Source organism: Cucurbita pepo, chromosome 17 (genome assembly GCF_057944985.1).
Source record: "Cucurbita pepo subsp. pepo isolate OVF chromosome 17, ASM5794498v1, whole genome shotgun sequence".
Taxonomy (NCBI): Eukaryota; Viridiplantae; Streptophyta; class Magnoliopsida; order Cucurbitales; family Cucurbitaceae; genus Cucurbita; species Cucurbita pepo.
This window is the reverse complement of record NC_141814.1, coordinates 12,352,887-12,365,534: the sequence shown is the minus strand read 5'-3', so window position 1 is coordinate 12,365,534 and position 12,648 is coordinate 12,352,887. Positions and strand designations below refer to the sequence as shown.

Genomic DNA, 12,648 nt, shown 5'->3' with positions numbered 1-12,648 from the left:
AATAAATCGACATAATAAAATTTTTATAAAACAAAAATTTTGGCACTCTCAATTTTGTCTAAGGAATTAATAATATAATTTTTAAAATGCTATATGGTACGTGTAATCTAATTATACGAAGAGCGTGATAAACTGAGACATGTGGCAAGTTGCTATATGGGTATGGTGTTTTGTTTGTAGATGCTTTTCCAGCTCCCGTCACGAATAAAAATAGAAGATATTTTATTTATGTAGAACAAATCAAGAAAGGAGCACGATACATCTGAGAGACCTGATTGTGCTTATTTCTCGTTCTAAAGAAATAGTTCGAGTAAAAATTCGTGGTTGATTAACAACAAGTGTCTTTTTTCAGTGCAGTAACTTCAACTGTTCTGGAAGGGTTCGAGCGTCTAAGTATTAAAATTGCAAGATTGAAAAAGTTTAGAAGACTAAGCGTCACTCGATGCCAACTCGGGTTTTTTTTTTTTTATCAATCGGCCCTAATGTGAAAAAAAAAAATATATATGTATATATGTATATATATGTATATATGTATATACATAGAAAAAGAAAAGTTAAAGAAGCGCTAGCCCTCTCGCTTGTGCAGCCACCCAGCCCCTTTCTTCTTCATCTTCTCCGGGGACTTGCTTCTTTGGCGAACAACGATTCGGCGCCGCAGCGAGTGACCCGCGAACTCCTCGGCCACACCACTACGAACCCCGGACGGCAGTGGGGCAAACTTCACGATCGAGTTGTGACGGCGCGAGCTCCTTCTTCTTCGTTGAAGCCCATCACGAGCAGTGATTCGTTCAGACGAACTTTAGGCGGCTATTTGTCTTCCTATCTCTGGCGATTCGTGACTGCAAGTAATTACTAACAACCCGACCAGCGGCGTGGCCTCTGCTCCTTGCGTTTTGGCAGGCCACCAATTTCTCTCATTCGGCAAGGTTTGGCACTGACTCACGCTAAATCAGCCTTATATTTTCGTTGCCATTCCCTAAGGGCTCAAATTCTGGAGGTTTTGGCTATTTCGAACACCAATCAATTAGGTTTCGGGGCCATTTAGTGGTGGCGATCCTGGGTAATGTTGTGGTCTAGACTCTTTCAAACTCAATTAGAGTGTATTAGATCAGTATTCAATCCTTTGAAGCTCTCTCTGTGTAGTTTTGTAGTTTCGGATTGATTCGGAGTGTTAAAATAGGGTTTAAGGTCGTTTTTGGGTAAGAGCATCCTTTTTTGAAGAGTCTTTCGGTTTTGATTGAGGTATTCTTCCTGAAGGAGATATCTAGAACGTGTAGTAAGTTAAGGGTCAGTAGGATGAGTTTTGAAAACAACTATTGGGGTGCTTGGGGAGGGGCCAATACGTCCTTAAGTCATTGGTGCGTCTTGGGTAAAAATGGTTTTGGGTACAAATGCTCAAGGGTGCACCATCGAAAAGTATTGAGACCCTGACTTTAAACGGTCAGGGGTCAATGAAACTCGGAGTTAGTTTCAAAGAACTTTGCGAGATCTAAATATGAGTGTTTAGAGACTTAGTGGAGATGAGTTTTCTCATTGAGCTTGAGTAAATATTGAGTATGCATGACTTACTGTGTTGATCATGTTGAACTCTTTACTTGTTTCATGTAGAAAGAGCATGTTTATTTGCATGTAAAAAGCATGATGTTTTTCATTGCATGCTCTATGTTTTTTGATTGCTCCCCATGTCTTAGGTACTTATTGAGTATGTGTTATGTACTAGCTCACCAACTGATTTTGCAGGTGATGATGACTATTATGAACTTGGTGATGCTGAAGAGGAGACATGAAAGGGATAGACCATTTGATGTTTTAGATATTCTTTTTGTTAATTGGATTCAATTAGTTGGTGTGTAGAAATTTTTGTTTTAATTCAAGGTTTAGTTATTAATTTTTATTTTTGTGTTGCATAGGTTGTAATAGACTTTTTAGGCTACCTTTATGGATTGAGTTTGTTGTGAAGTATCTTGCATCTTTATATATTTAGAATGTTGGGCGTGTTTTGTTATATCTAGATAAATTGAAGTTAATTTATTAGTTTTTTGAGTTGAGGTTTAGAATTGTTGTTAATCAAGTGTAAATAAATGGGTAGTTTTCCTCATGATGCTTTCAAAAATTTTTGGAGCCTTAAAATTTGTATTTGAGGGAGTTGTTCTTGTAGACTGACCTCAAAAACTAGGTTGTTTAGTTAATTAGGGCTAATGGTCTTTCCCACCCTCCTCTCCATCACCAGGTATGATTACTTATTGTCTATGACATTACCTGATTTGCTTTAACTCCTTGTGTTGTATGAGTGTTGCTTGACTTGTTATATATGATCATATTTGACTTGCTGCATGTTGCCTTGAGTTATGAATAGTTAGGCATAAGATGTTCCTTTAGCTGGCCAGTGGTAGCATCTATTGCCTCTGAACTTTTATCTTTCTTAAAACAATTTTTTTTGACATTGATACGGCCTTACAGACATGGAAGTAAACCTTGGAGGCATTCCTTTTGACTTGGACTTCCATCCGTCTGAGCAGTTGGTCGCAGCTGGTCTGATTGACGGCAATCTTCTCTTGTACTTTCTCTTCCAGGTTTCTATTTTATTTTATTTTGTTTTCCTTGATCATATATTGAATAGTATATTCGTCTTTGCAGGTACCGTTATAGTCCAAATGCTTTACCCCAAAGGTATAGAAATCTCATCATCTCCCCCATCAATATGCACTTCATGTGATTTTATCAAAGTCTTCTAACCTACAATATAAGTCGAGTTTTAAATCATGAGATGACAAAGTGACTGTGCCAACGAACCAAGCTAGTCTATTCATGCTCGCTTAAATTTTTTTTTCTGTCTATCTTAGGCTCTTGAAAGTTCGTGCACATAGTGAATCTTGCAGAGCTGTTCGATTCATCAATGGCGGACGTGGTATTGCATTTTTTGATTGCTGTTACTTCCCTATTATTTTGTACTTTCCCTGGCAGGATATTTCGATGTTGACCTGAAAATGATTGGTTTATGGTCTGTTATCAGCAATTTTGACTGGTTCTCCAGACCATTCCATTCTTGCTACAGATGTGGAGACTGGTTCTGTTATTGCTCGTCTTGAAGATGCTCATGAGTAGGTTCCTTTTCTATTGGTTTGAAGTTTTCCATCATCATGCATATTCAATGCAATGTAAATAGAGTAATAAGGCAGTCCACTTTATTTTGCAGTGATGCAGTCAATAGATTGGTCAACGTAACTTCAGAAACCATTGCTTCAGGAGATGACAATGGGTGTATCAAGGTTCTTTTTTTTGTCCTTGTCATTCTCTTTTCTGTTTCCTAATTTTACGTGTCGTCACTATTTTGAAGATCTAACTGACTTGGAAAAGTAGAAAATTTAAAAAATAGAGATTTTGAGCACCAGAGTTTCTAATGAGCACAATATTATTATTACCTATAGAATTGGCCCCGAGTAATTACAGCTTTGACATTCTACCGTGGTTGATTTGGTCTCAAAAAAATTAGATAGAAGAACGAATGATAGAGATGATAGGGTCGGCCCAACTTCAAGGGCTTAATGCAATAAAGACTTATTGGATTGATAACCAAGGAACTTGAACTGACGTATACAGTATACTAGATTGCTGGTCCCTTTTGAAGAGACACTTGATGTGGACAACACGGTCTTTAGTCACATTAACTTTATTATTCATTGAGCTAAAGCTGTATACTTTGACTCAACTGAGACTGTGACATGCCGCTACTTATTGTTTGAGCACCCGTAAATGGTTGTAGAACGGAGGAAACTCAGTAATAGGCTACGAGTAACTGATGTCAAATGTTGTGGTTTTCTTTGACATTCCAATGTCTTTTTGACTAACTGATGTTCCTTCAAGGTATGGGATACCAGACAACGATCTTGCTGCAATTCGTTTGAAGCTCATGAAGATTATATTTCAGATATGACCTACTCGTCTGATTCCATGAAACTTTTGGCTACAAGGTAATCCTTGCTATAACTATTATTTATCTCCAGTTTTATTAACTTAATACTAGGAACATTTTTGAAATTTGTTGAACTTGAGCCTTAGGATTTTTTTGCTGCTAGACTGAGGTATGACAATGGTTTTGTTATCTCTTGCTAAAATTTTTCCATTTAATTTATGAAGGTTTGAGATCACCTAAAGTTAGAAATTAAAAATGTTGTTTCTATCTATGAAGAGTTGCCATAAATAAATCTATAAGGTGTCAAGAAGCAATTTTATGAATTCCTATTTGTCGTCTTCTAGATACTACTCTCTTCTTCAGTTTGGAGAAATTGAATGCATCGTGGATTATATTAAGAAATTAGGTGATACCGTTATAGTAAACCTCTTTTTTTTTTTTAAAAATATTATATTGCCTCTTCCTCATGATTTTATCGTTTTTTTCTTTTTGTAGTGGAGATGGGACTCTATCTGTTTGCAACCTCAGGAGAAACAAGGTTAGCTGTTACAAGTTTGTTTCGACATAATTTGTGCCTCTACAATGTGTTAACTACCATCTTTTAACTATTTCCGTTTCTGTGTGCATACACATTTAAACTTGATATTAGTTTTCTGAAGTTGATTAAAAAATTTTATTTTGCTTTTGTCGTTGATTAGTCTTATTTAAGTGCAGGTCCATGCTCGGTCCGAGTTTTCAGAAGTTGAGTTGCTATCTGTTGTTATCATGAAGGTAGCTTTACGTATGATGAAGTAGCAATCATATTTCAGTCATGCATTTACATATTTGTTTTGGAAGTTCGTTGGGGCTCGGTGAAATCTTATTTCCCTCCCCATCTTTCGTAAATTTTGTTTTTTCCAATGCGAAGATTGAAACCAGGCTGACAAATCTGGTTCAAATATAATTCGGAGTAATATAGTTCATATGGGCGCATCATTCAGGAAACTTTGGTGAAAAAAAATGCTCTCCCCTCTCCCATAAACCATAACTGCCTTTTCTGAACCTCTGGTCACCATAACCACAGCCATCCAACTTCACCTCCCTGTAATTTTAGCTTATTTCATGTTTTTTTTTCTTTTTTTGTCAGAATGGACGTAAGGTCATCTGTGGATCACAAACTGGAACTCTATTATTGTATTCATGGGGTTGCTTCAAGGACTGCAGGTGTACATATATGATGATTTTTCTTGAATATGTATAATGTTTTGGTCTGATCATTTTAGTGAAACTAGGAATTCCTGCTTGTGCTAAGGTGTATTAATATTAATGCTACCTCTCTTCTTTTCCTTCGTTGGTTTAATCCTTATTTATTTTGTTTTAACTTCATTCTTCTTCAGTGATCGCTTTGTTGATCTCTCTCAAAACCCTGTGAATGCGTTGCTAAAGGTAAGCATTTGTGTAATGTCTAGCAGTATTGTCCTTTTTTTAGTATCGTCAAGAAATCTTTCAATTACAGTGCTAGTTCTTTCCTTCCTTTTAGCTTGATGAAGACAGGGTCGTTGCTGCATCTGAGAGTGGACTCATCAGGTGAGAACTTTGGTGGATAGAGGCATCGTATTTTTATCTTCCCTTTGTTATAGTTCACTTATTCATGTTTTTTTCATCAATGTTTTTTTCATCAGTCTGGTAGGCGTATTACCCAACAGAATAATCCAACCAATTGCAGAACACTCTGACTATCCTGTGGAGCGGCTTGGTAAGATGTTTTTCCGTTTTGGCTGATATTAATCAAAGTTTTTTGAAGCTCGAGGTGCAAAAGAAATGCTGAGCTTTTTTTAATGAGGCACACAATTGTTTAATTTGTATAATTTCTTTTTAAAATGAAGAAAAATACTGTTACAAATAATAAGAGATGAAAAGTGTACGAAAATAGGCTTTTATTCTAGATGGGAAGGAAAAATGATTAGTTTTTAAGAATATCCTTGATTTCTTCCTGACAACTTAGAATTCTTTTTTTAAGTAGTAGGAAGTAAGACGCCAAGTCATTTAGGTGCACTCCACAAGCACTAAGGCGTGCACCTCAAGCGGGCTTCATTAACGGAGCCTCATTTTTTTAAGTGAGGCGCAGGAGTCGCGCCACAGTCGGCTTTTTAGAACAGATACTTAGTAATCCATATTTATTTTATGAATGAATTAACGACCTCGAGTTTCTTTCACTGCTAATTTCGCGTATGATTTGTGTTTTATGGTCTGTCAACACTCAATGATTTGCTTTTTCTTCTTCTCTCTCCCCGTCACTCTGTTCAATCACTGAGTTACTTAAATTTATGGGAAATGTTTAGTATAACATTTTAACAGTTTTGTCTTGTCTTGTAGCTTTTTCCCATGATAAGAAGTTTCTCGGCAGTATTTCACATGATTATATGTTAAAGGTAATCATCTCTCTCTTTCTCTCTCGTTGTAACTGTTTTGATCTGCTGATTTCATTTTGGCTATCCCAAACTTTTGCTAGCATTTTTCTCTCCTTTTTGATACAAAAGAAAACCAATTTTCATTTCAATGAAAGAACTACAAACAAGGAAAGTCATAAAAAGAAGGGATTTATCAAAAGGGCAGTAGCAACACTGAAAATATACTAAAAAGAACCTCAACTTTTGGTAAACAAAAACAATAGACAATTACAAATAAGTTTGAACGAAGAGACCAAACAGAACTGCAGAAGCATTAAAGAATGTCAAGTTCCTCCCATCTGCTATATCTTCCGAGAAACCTTCTCCTATTCCATTTCAACCAGAAGAATCATAAAGCAGGTAAGGAGCTGGTCTGCCACAGAGTCTTACCCCTCCCAAAACAAACGGTCTAAAGCAACTTCTTCAATAGTCTCCCGAACATCAACCTCTACCTTTAAGCTAGATTGAAGCATTGTCAGAATCGCCTCTAAACAATGATGTAATAGTTCATATTTATTTTGGTTAAAGTCTCTTCTTGGTGAATAAAAATTAACAGGATTTTTTTTTTTTTTTTAAATTTGAAATTGCCATTTAGAGTTAGGGAGGCCTCACACTTGGTTTCACGTCTTCAACTCTTTTTGTTCTCTTCCTATTTGTTGCCAGTTTATCGTTTATGACATATCAAGACTCTAATATCTGTGTTATTGTTTATGCAGCTATGGGATATGGATTTATTGCAAAGTTCTGAAAACGTTTCAAATGGTCCGGCCGTGGTAGCTGCAGGTGCAAGTGCCAGTGACAATCTATTTGCTTTCATGTAAGCCCCGCATTTGGATTTGGACTTCAATTGAAACAACAATTAGGCTGCAAACATTTTGTTTGGTTTAGGTGGTTGGAAATAGGACTTAAATCTAGTGAAATGGACAAATTACTCCGATAGTTACAGTTTTTCTCCTTTTTCCCCCTATTTTTAGAGCGAGGGAGGATTGTCCTAAATCATTATTTCTCGACTGCTGGTTTATACCAGGTGACATAATTAATGATATGGTGAAGTCATGGGACAATCCTCTCTCGCTCTAAAAATATTATATTTAGGGAAACATCACATATTATACTTAGGATTACTCCTTCAAGATCATTTCAGATTTAAATAAATCAAGAAGCCAACATCAGATTTTTACATCTCATCCATCACCTATCAAGTCTATAACAGAGTATTCTGGCTACTCTAGTTGAACAATCTTATGCCTTTTGCAGGGACTAGAAGAGAGAAGACCTAAAGCGTAGGAAGGATCCAAAGAATGGTTTGAACAAATCGTCAATTTATAGTATGCTGGTTAGGTTGATGTTGGGTTCATTTAGGATAGTATTTATATGGGTTTGAATATGATGCTACAACTGCAATTTTTTGATATATGGTGCCAACAAGTGATTGTTGATTTTCTCCATGAACCTGTTGAAGAGAGAGTGGTTAGGTGCGTTTGCTACACTTTTCTTTTAAAAAAAAATCATCTTGGCTTTGTAACATTTTTGGTTTTCCTTGGATGTTGGATATTTATGTTCATATTGTTATTATTGGATTATAATTTTCGATTCAGAATTAAATATCGAATGAGATAGATTTTTCTTCCTTTCGTTTTAGTCATTTCTTATGAGTTCGGGGTCGAGTTTTGGGCCAATTGATTGACTTTTTCTCATTGAAGTAGACCTGACATCTCGTCTTCTCACAGCTCGACTTTTTTAGGCATATACTTGGAAGGAAATTAAAGACAAATGTTATAAAATAGATAAGAAGGAAAAAAGAATAATGTGAAGTAGAAGCAAAAACACTAAAAAGTGATAATTATTATGTTTTTGGAAACATTATTTGAAGCAATAAAGATTAGGACAGTGAATTAGTGATGAAGAAAAGACATCTCACTTCACAATATTCCTACCAATAATACAAAATGGGCATTTGTTATGATCTCAACTTAGTTCATCTTGAAATTGAAATTGAATTGAAAATGGACCATTTTGATTTAGATTCCTTAGTTTTTTAGGGTACGAATAAGAACATTTGAAGTTGGTCCCATAAACAGTGAAGAGTACAAAATGAAAGAATCAAAGAATATATCATAAAGCCATCTCTTCTCATATTGGTCCCCTTTTTATGAACTCTCACATGTCTTCTTCATTCACTCCTTCATTTCATTCTCTTCTAATTTTCAATTAACACATCACCAACCAAACACTGTTCTTCCAATCCTTATAACCAAACATAGCAACCAATTATGATGTATCAATGTTGTTAGGGATGGGAAGTTGGGACGTTCCCATCCCAACTCGTACTCACTTACTATGAGCGTTCTAATTAAGGTCGAAATTAACTGGTCAAAGCGAATTGTATTTTTCATGTTTTTTGTACTATGTTACGTTGAGAGAGTTGAACTTATGATTTGTGAAGTTCGAATAAAGAAATACATGAATGAAATACCACCCGATATCTGGCTCTGATGCTATTTGTAACAGTCAAAGTTCACTGCTGCAGATATTGTCTTCTTTGGGCTTCCCCTCAAGACTTTAGAATATGTCTACTAAGGAGAAGTTTCCACATATTTATAAGGAATGATTTGTTCCCCTCTCCAACCAAGGTGAGGTCTCACATTGAAAGTTATTACATATACCATTAATGTGCACTTTCCTTTTTTGCATTGCAATCATACAAACTCTTAAAAGTGAGGACATAGATCCGTGTTTGTTTGTAGAGATAGTTTTCACTACTTTTCATTGTAATACTGCAAAGTAATGCTAGAGTCCTCATGTGTCGAGTGCAGTAATGGATGGACAAAAACATGATTCAAAAAACCCGAATTTCCAAATTAGGATTCCTCCATTAATTTAGAACAAAGCTTGTTTGGATGAAAGTTTACAAGATTTTACAGCCACACCCTAACCCACAGAGCTTTTCTAAATTCTGACTTCTTGCCTAATCTGATTAAAAAGAGGCTTTTGCAATGAAACCCACCTCTCAAAAAGCTACAAAACCTGCTCCAAAAGTACTCCATATGTACACAAACAAACACTGGGGACGCTGCTCTTCATGGAGATTCTCTTCATCATGGCCTTCAATCTCAAGTATTTTCAGACTGAGAAGCTATTCTGGGATGGTTGTGTTCACCTTCATATGTAACAATGAGCATTGACGGTTCCTCAACACACCTCTCGACGTGCTTCCTCGCTGGACAACCTCTCATGCTGCTGCACTTATAGTATCCTCTGCAGATGTTTGAGCGTACATTAAGATCGACGTGATCGAATAAACTTATAGTATCCTCTTGTTGCTCTTACAAATTTCAGGTTGAAGTTTCAATAGGCATGACATGCTAAAGTAACAATTTGCAGCAAAATGCATACAGTAACACAATGCAACTTGACAAATGAGCAACATCAATTCCAGATCAATTATAAACGTCACAAAATGGACTCCCCCACCTCGGTGAAGGTGTACGCTATTCCGAGAACACGAGCAAACAAATAGAGCAAGTTTTCTATACACCAATTTGATTACTAGAAATTTGTAACGCTCAGATATTGTCCTCTTTGGGCATTCCCCTTAAATTAGGGAGAGGTTTCCACACTCTTATAAAGAATGTTTCGTTCTCCTCCCCAACTGATGTGGGATCTCACAGCTAGAAGGCAACCAAGCAATTCATATAATTGATCAGGTCATAGTATTGGCAGCTAAATGCAGATATATTCGACTTTGTTCGGATAACGTTATGAAAATCGACATCAATCTATGTTGAAATAAGCAACATTAACAAGATAAACTGAAAAGGGAGTGAAAGATATTCCTATACCTTGGGTGAGGAGAACCCTTGATTGGCTTTTGGCCATATTTCCTCCATGAATAATCATCAGGAGGAATATCTGCAAGCTTGTTACTTATGGCGGGCACCTTGATCGACCGCTTCACTCTATGTTTCCTGCAAGAACATAATCAAAATCGAATCAGAAAAACATATCGAATCGTCGCCACTTTGACATCACAAAACAAAACCACAGCTTCCCAACCTCTTCTTTGAGCAGTGACATCTCCCAGTACTTCCACATTTAACACTCCCATCTTCCCCTCTCCCACTGCACTTCCTCCTATGATGTGAATTCTGATCGGAAGATCGGGGCGTCCCGATCAAATGAAAGCCACTCCCATCCAAGTTAGCCACACTCCCATCAATGCTCAATGAAGAAATGAAAGACCTAGTGGATGACATTGTGTGTCGTGTGCAGCTAGAGCTATCAAAATTCAAGTTAATACCACTGTGGCTCCTAAGATACACCATTTCAGGCTGTGGAGCGTTAGGATTAGGATTATTCAACAACATCCTGTTCTGAAGAAAATGATGGGAAGTAGACTGAGGTTGTTGGATTGAACAACTTTTAGCATTTGAGCTCAATTCCAGACATGGATTCCCCAAAGAAAGAGGACCCATATGCAAATTCCTGCCCTGGAGAAGGTCCATTCTGCAATCGGGGGAAGAAGTTTGTAAGAACATGGATTGGGGAAGAGGAGAAGAGGAGGAAGAGGAAGAGAAGGGTGGCTTAACCCTGTTTTTCCTGACCCTTGCATGCCCCAACCCAGAAGAAGAAGAATTAAGAAGACACAAAACTTTCCTAAACTTAAACACAGCCGCTCCAGTTTCCGCCATTAAGCAACTCTGAATCTTGGATTGACGATCTTGAGGCAACGCGAGAGTCAATAGATTCAACACTTTATGACAACTCTCCACAGCTTCTCTATTAGCTTCTTCAACCTCTTCCATCGTAGACAGAAAAAACGGGTAGCGAAATCGCAAAATCTGAAAAACCTAGGTGAAATCAAGCATAATGGGGGCGGGAAAATGGAAGAGAAAGAGGCGATTGAGAAGAAAAGGGAGAGTTGCGGGGGAAATTAGGAACCCTAGATTCTTGTTCTGCCAATGATTTGAATAAAGTGAAAACTGAAGCGAATTTTGAGAGACCCAAAACAAAAAAAAAAGGGGAAAAAAAAGCGCACATCATCAATCCATCTTCTTAATTTCTTTCTGTTTTCTTTTCAGAGAATATGATTTGAGGAGAGAGAAAAGAAGAAGAAGAAGAAGAAGAAGAAGAAGAAGAAGAAGAAGAAGAAGAAGTGGGAAGTGGAGAGAGAGAAAGTGGAAGACATTCTCAGACAGACAGAGAGAGAGAGAGTCCGATTGAGGAAGAAGACGAAGAAGAAGAAGAAGAAGAAATGGAGAAATGGTTAGAGAGAGAAAGAAGAGAGAGAAAACAGATGGCAGGGCGGAGGAGGAAACAAGAAGCAGAGAAATGAAACTGCCGTCTCTGTCACAGATTTGCAGGTGGGCCCCACCCTTTCCACCACTCTTATTTATTTATTTATTTATTTATTATTTATTTATTTATTATTATACTACGCTACTTCCCTTTTGCTTTCTTTTTTTATTTTATTTTATTTTATTTATAAATATAAATATAATCAATTGTCATATAATTTTCATTTTTTCTTTTATTTTGTTCTTAATAATAATATTAAGATATTTTAAAATCTATAATTGTATTTTTAAAATTTTGAGCTAAATTAATCTCAGTCTTAATAAATTATATATTAAAATTAATTTTTGTAATTTAAATTTTAATTAGATTAACTCGACCAACTTTTAAAATGGAATTGCAATTTAACCGAACCCTGCTCTACTTTTAAAATTATTATAAATATTATATATAATTTTAATTTTATAACCAATATTTTGTGATGTGTCAGTTTTATATTTAATTTTTGTGAGATTTTAGTTAGTAATATAATATACACGCGAATAAATAGATTTTTTTTTAATAATTAAAACAAAAAATGACGTAAGATTGAGTTGTGAACTCAAGAAATTTATTATATAAATTTGGATTAAAAATACATTTTATTTTATTTTATCTTTTTATTGAAAAGGAAATAAACTTGGAAAGCCATTTTATTATTCTAAAACGACGCCGTTTAATCTCAAGGAAACGCCCCTCAAAGAGTGGGGTCGTCCACGTCATTCGCCCCTAGGAAAAGGAAAAGAATTAGCCGTTGTAAAAGCATCCAATCATGATATGCCACGTGGAGATTTAGTTTGACACGTAGCGCAAAGGCTCAGTTTTGACTGCTGTGCTGTGCTTGAGAAAACAATTTTTCATTTTTTTTAGATTATTTTTAAAAAATATAATGCATATATTGTTTAAATAGTATTTGCTATCTTGCGCATTGTCGGTTACTTTACTGACAGTGAGTGGGGTCCACATGGTCAC

At 36.1% G+C, this 12,648-nt stretch overlaps 2 protein-coding genes across 3 annotated transcripts; one reads left to right on the top strand and one right to left on the bottom strand.

The window, feature by feature from the left end:
* Positions 1-544: 544 nt before the first annotated feature.
* Positions 545-7,983, top strand: WDR55 (transducin family protein / WD-40 repeat family protein). Its single transcript, XM_023659314.2, has 16 exons — positions 545-926; positions 2,461-2,557; positions 2,638-2,670; positions 2,844-2,908; positions 3,014-3,101; positions 3,197-3,269; positions 3,865-3,971; positions 4,409-4,451; positions 4,628-4,684; positions 5,040-5,116; positions 5,290-5,338; positions 5,433-5,479; positions 5,575-5,648; positions 6,269-6,324; positions 7,059-7,159; positions 7,600-7,983. The coding sequence occupies exons 2-16, from the start codon at positions 2,463-2,465 to the stop codon at positions 7,604-7,606; spliced, it is 972 nt and encodes a 323-aa protein (XP_023515082.1). The 5' UTR covers positions 545-926; positions 2,461-2,462; the 3' UTR covers positions 7,607-7,983.
* A 1,212-nt stretch (positions 7,984-9,195) lies between these two features.
* Positions 9,196-11,659, bottom strand: LOC111778354 (putative WRKY transcription factor 21). Of its 2 annotated transcripts, none has more exons than XM_023658128.2 (3): positions 10,399-11,653; positions 10,185-10,310; positions 9,196-9,600 (listed from the first exon to the last, which is right to left on the bottom strand). In XM_023658128.2, the coding sequence occupies exons 1-3, from the start codon at positions 11,145-11,147 to the stop codon at positions 9,456-9,458; spliced, it is 1,020 nt and encodes a 339-aa protein (XP_023513896.2). In that variant the 5' UTR covers positions 11,148-11,653; the 3' UTR covers positions 9,196-9,455. The 2 variants fall into 2 exon arrangements, with proteins under 2 accessions (XP_023513896.2, XP_086975116.1); XM_087118990.1 differs by having other exon boundaries at positions 9,586-9,658; positions 10,399-11,659.
* Positions 11,660-12,648: the final 989 nt, after the last annotated feature.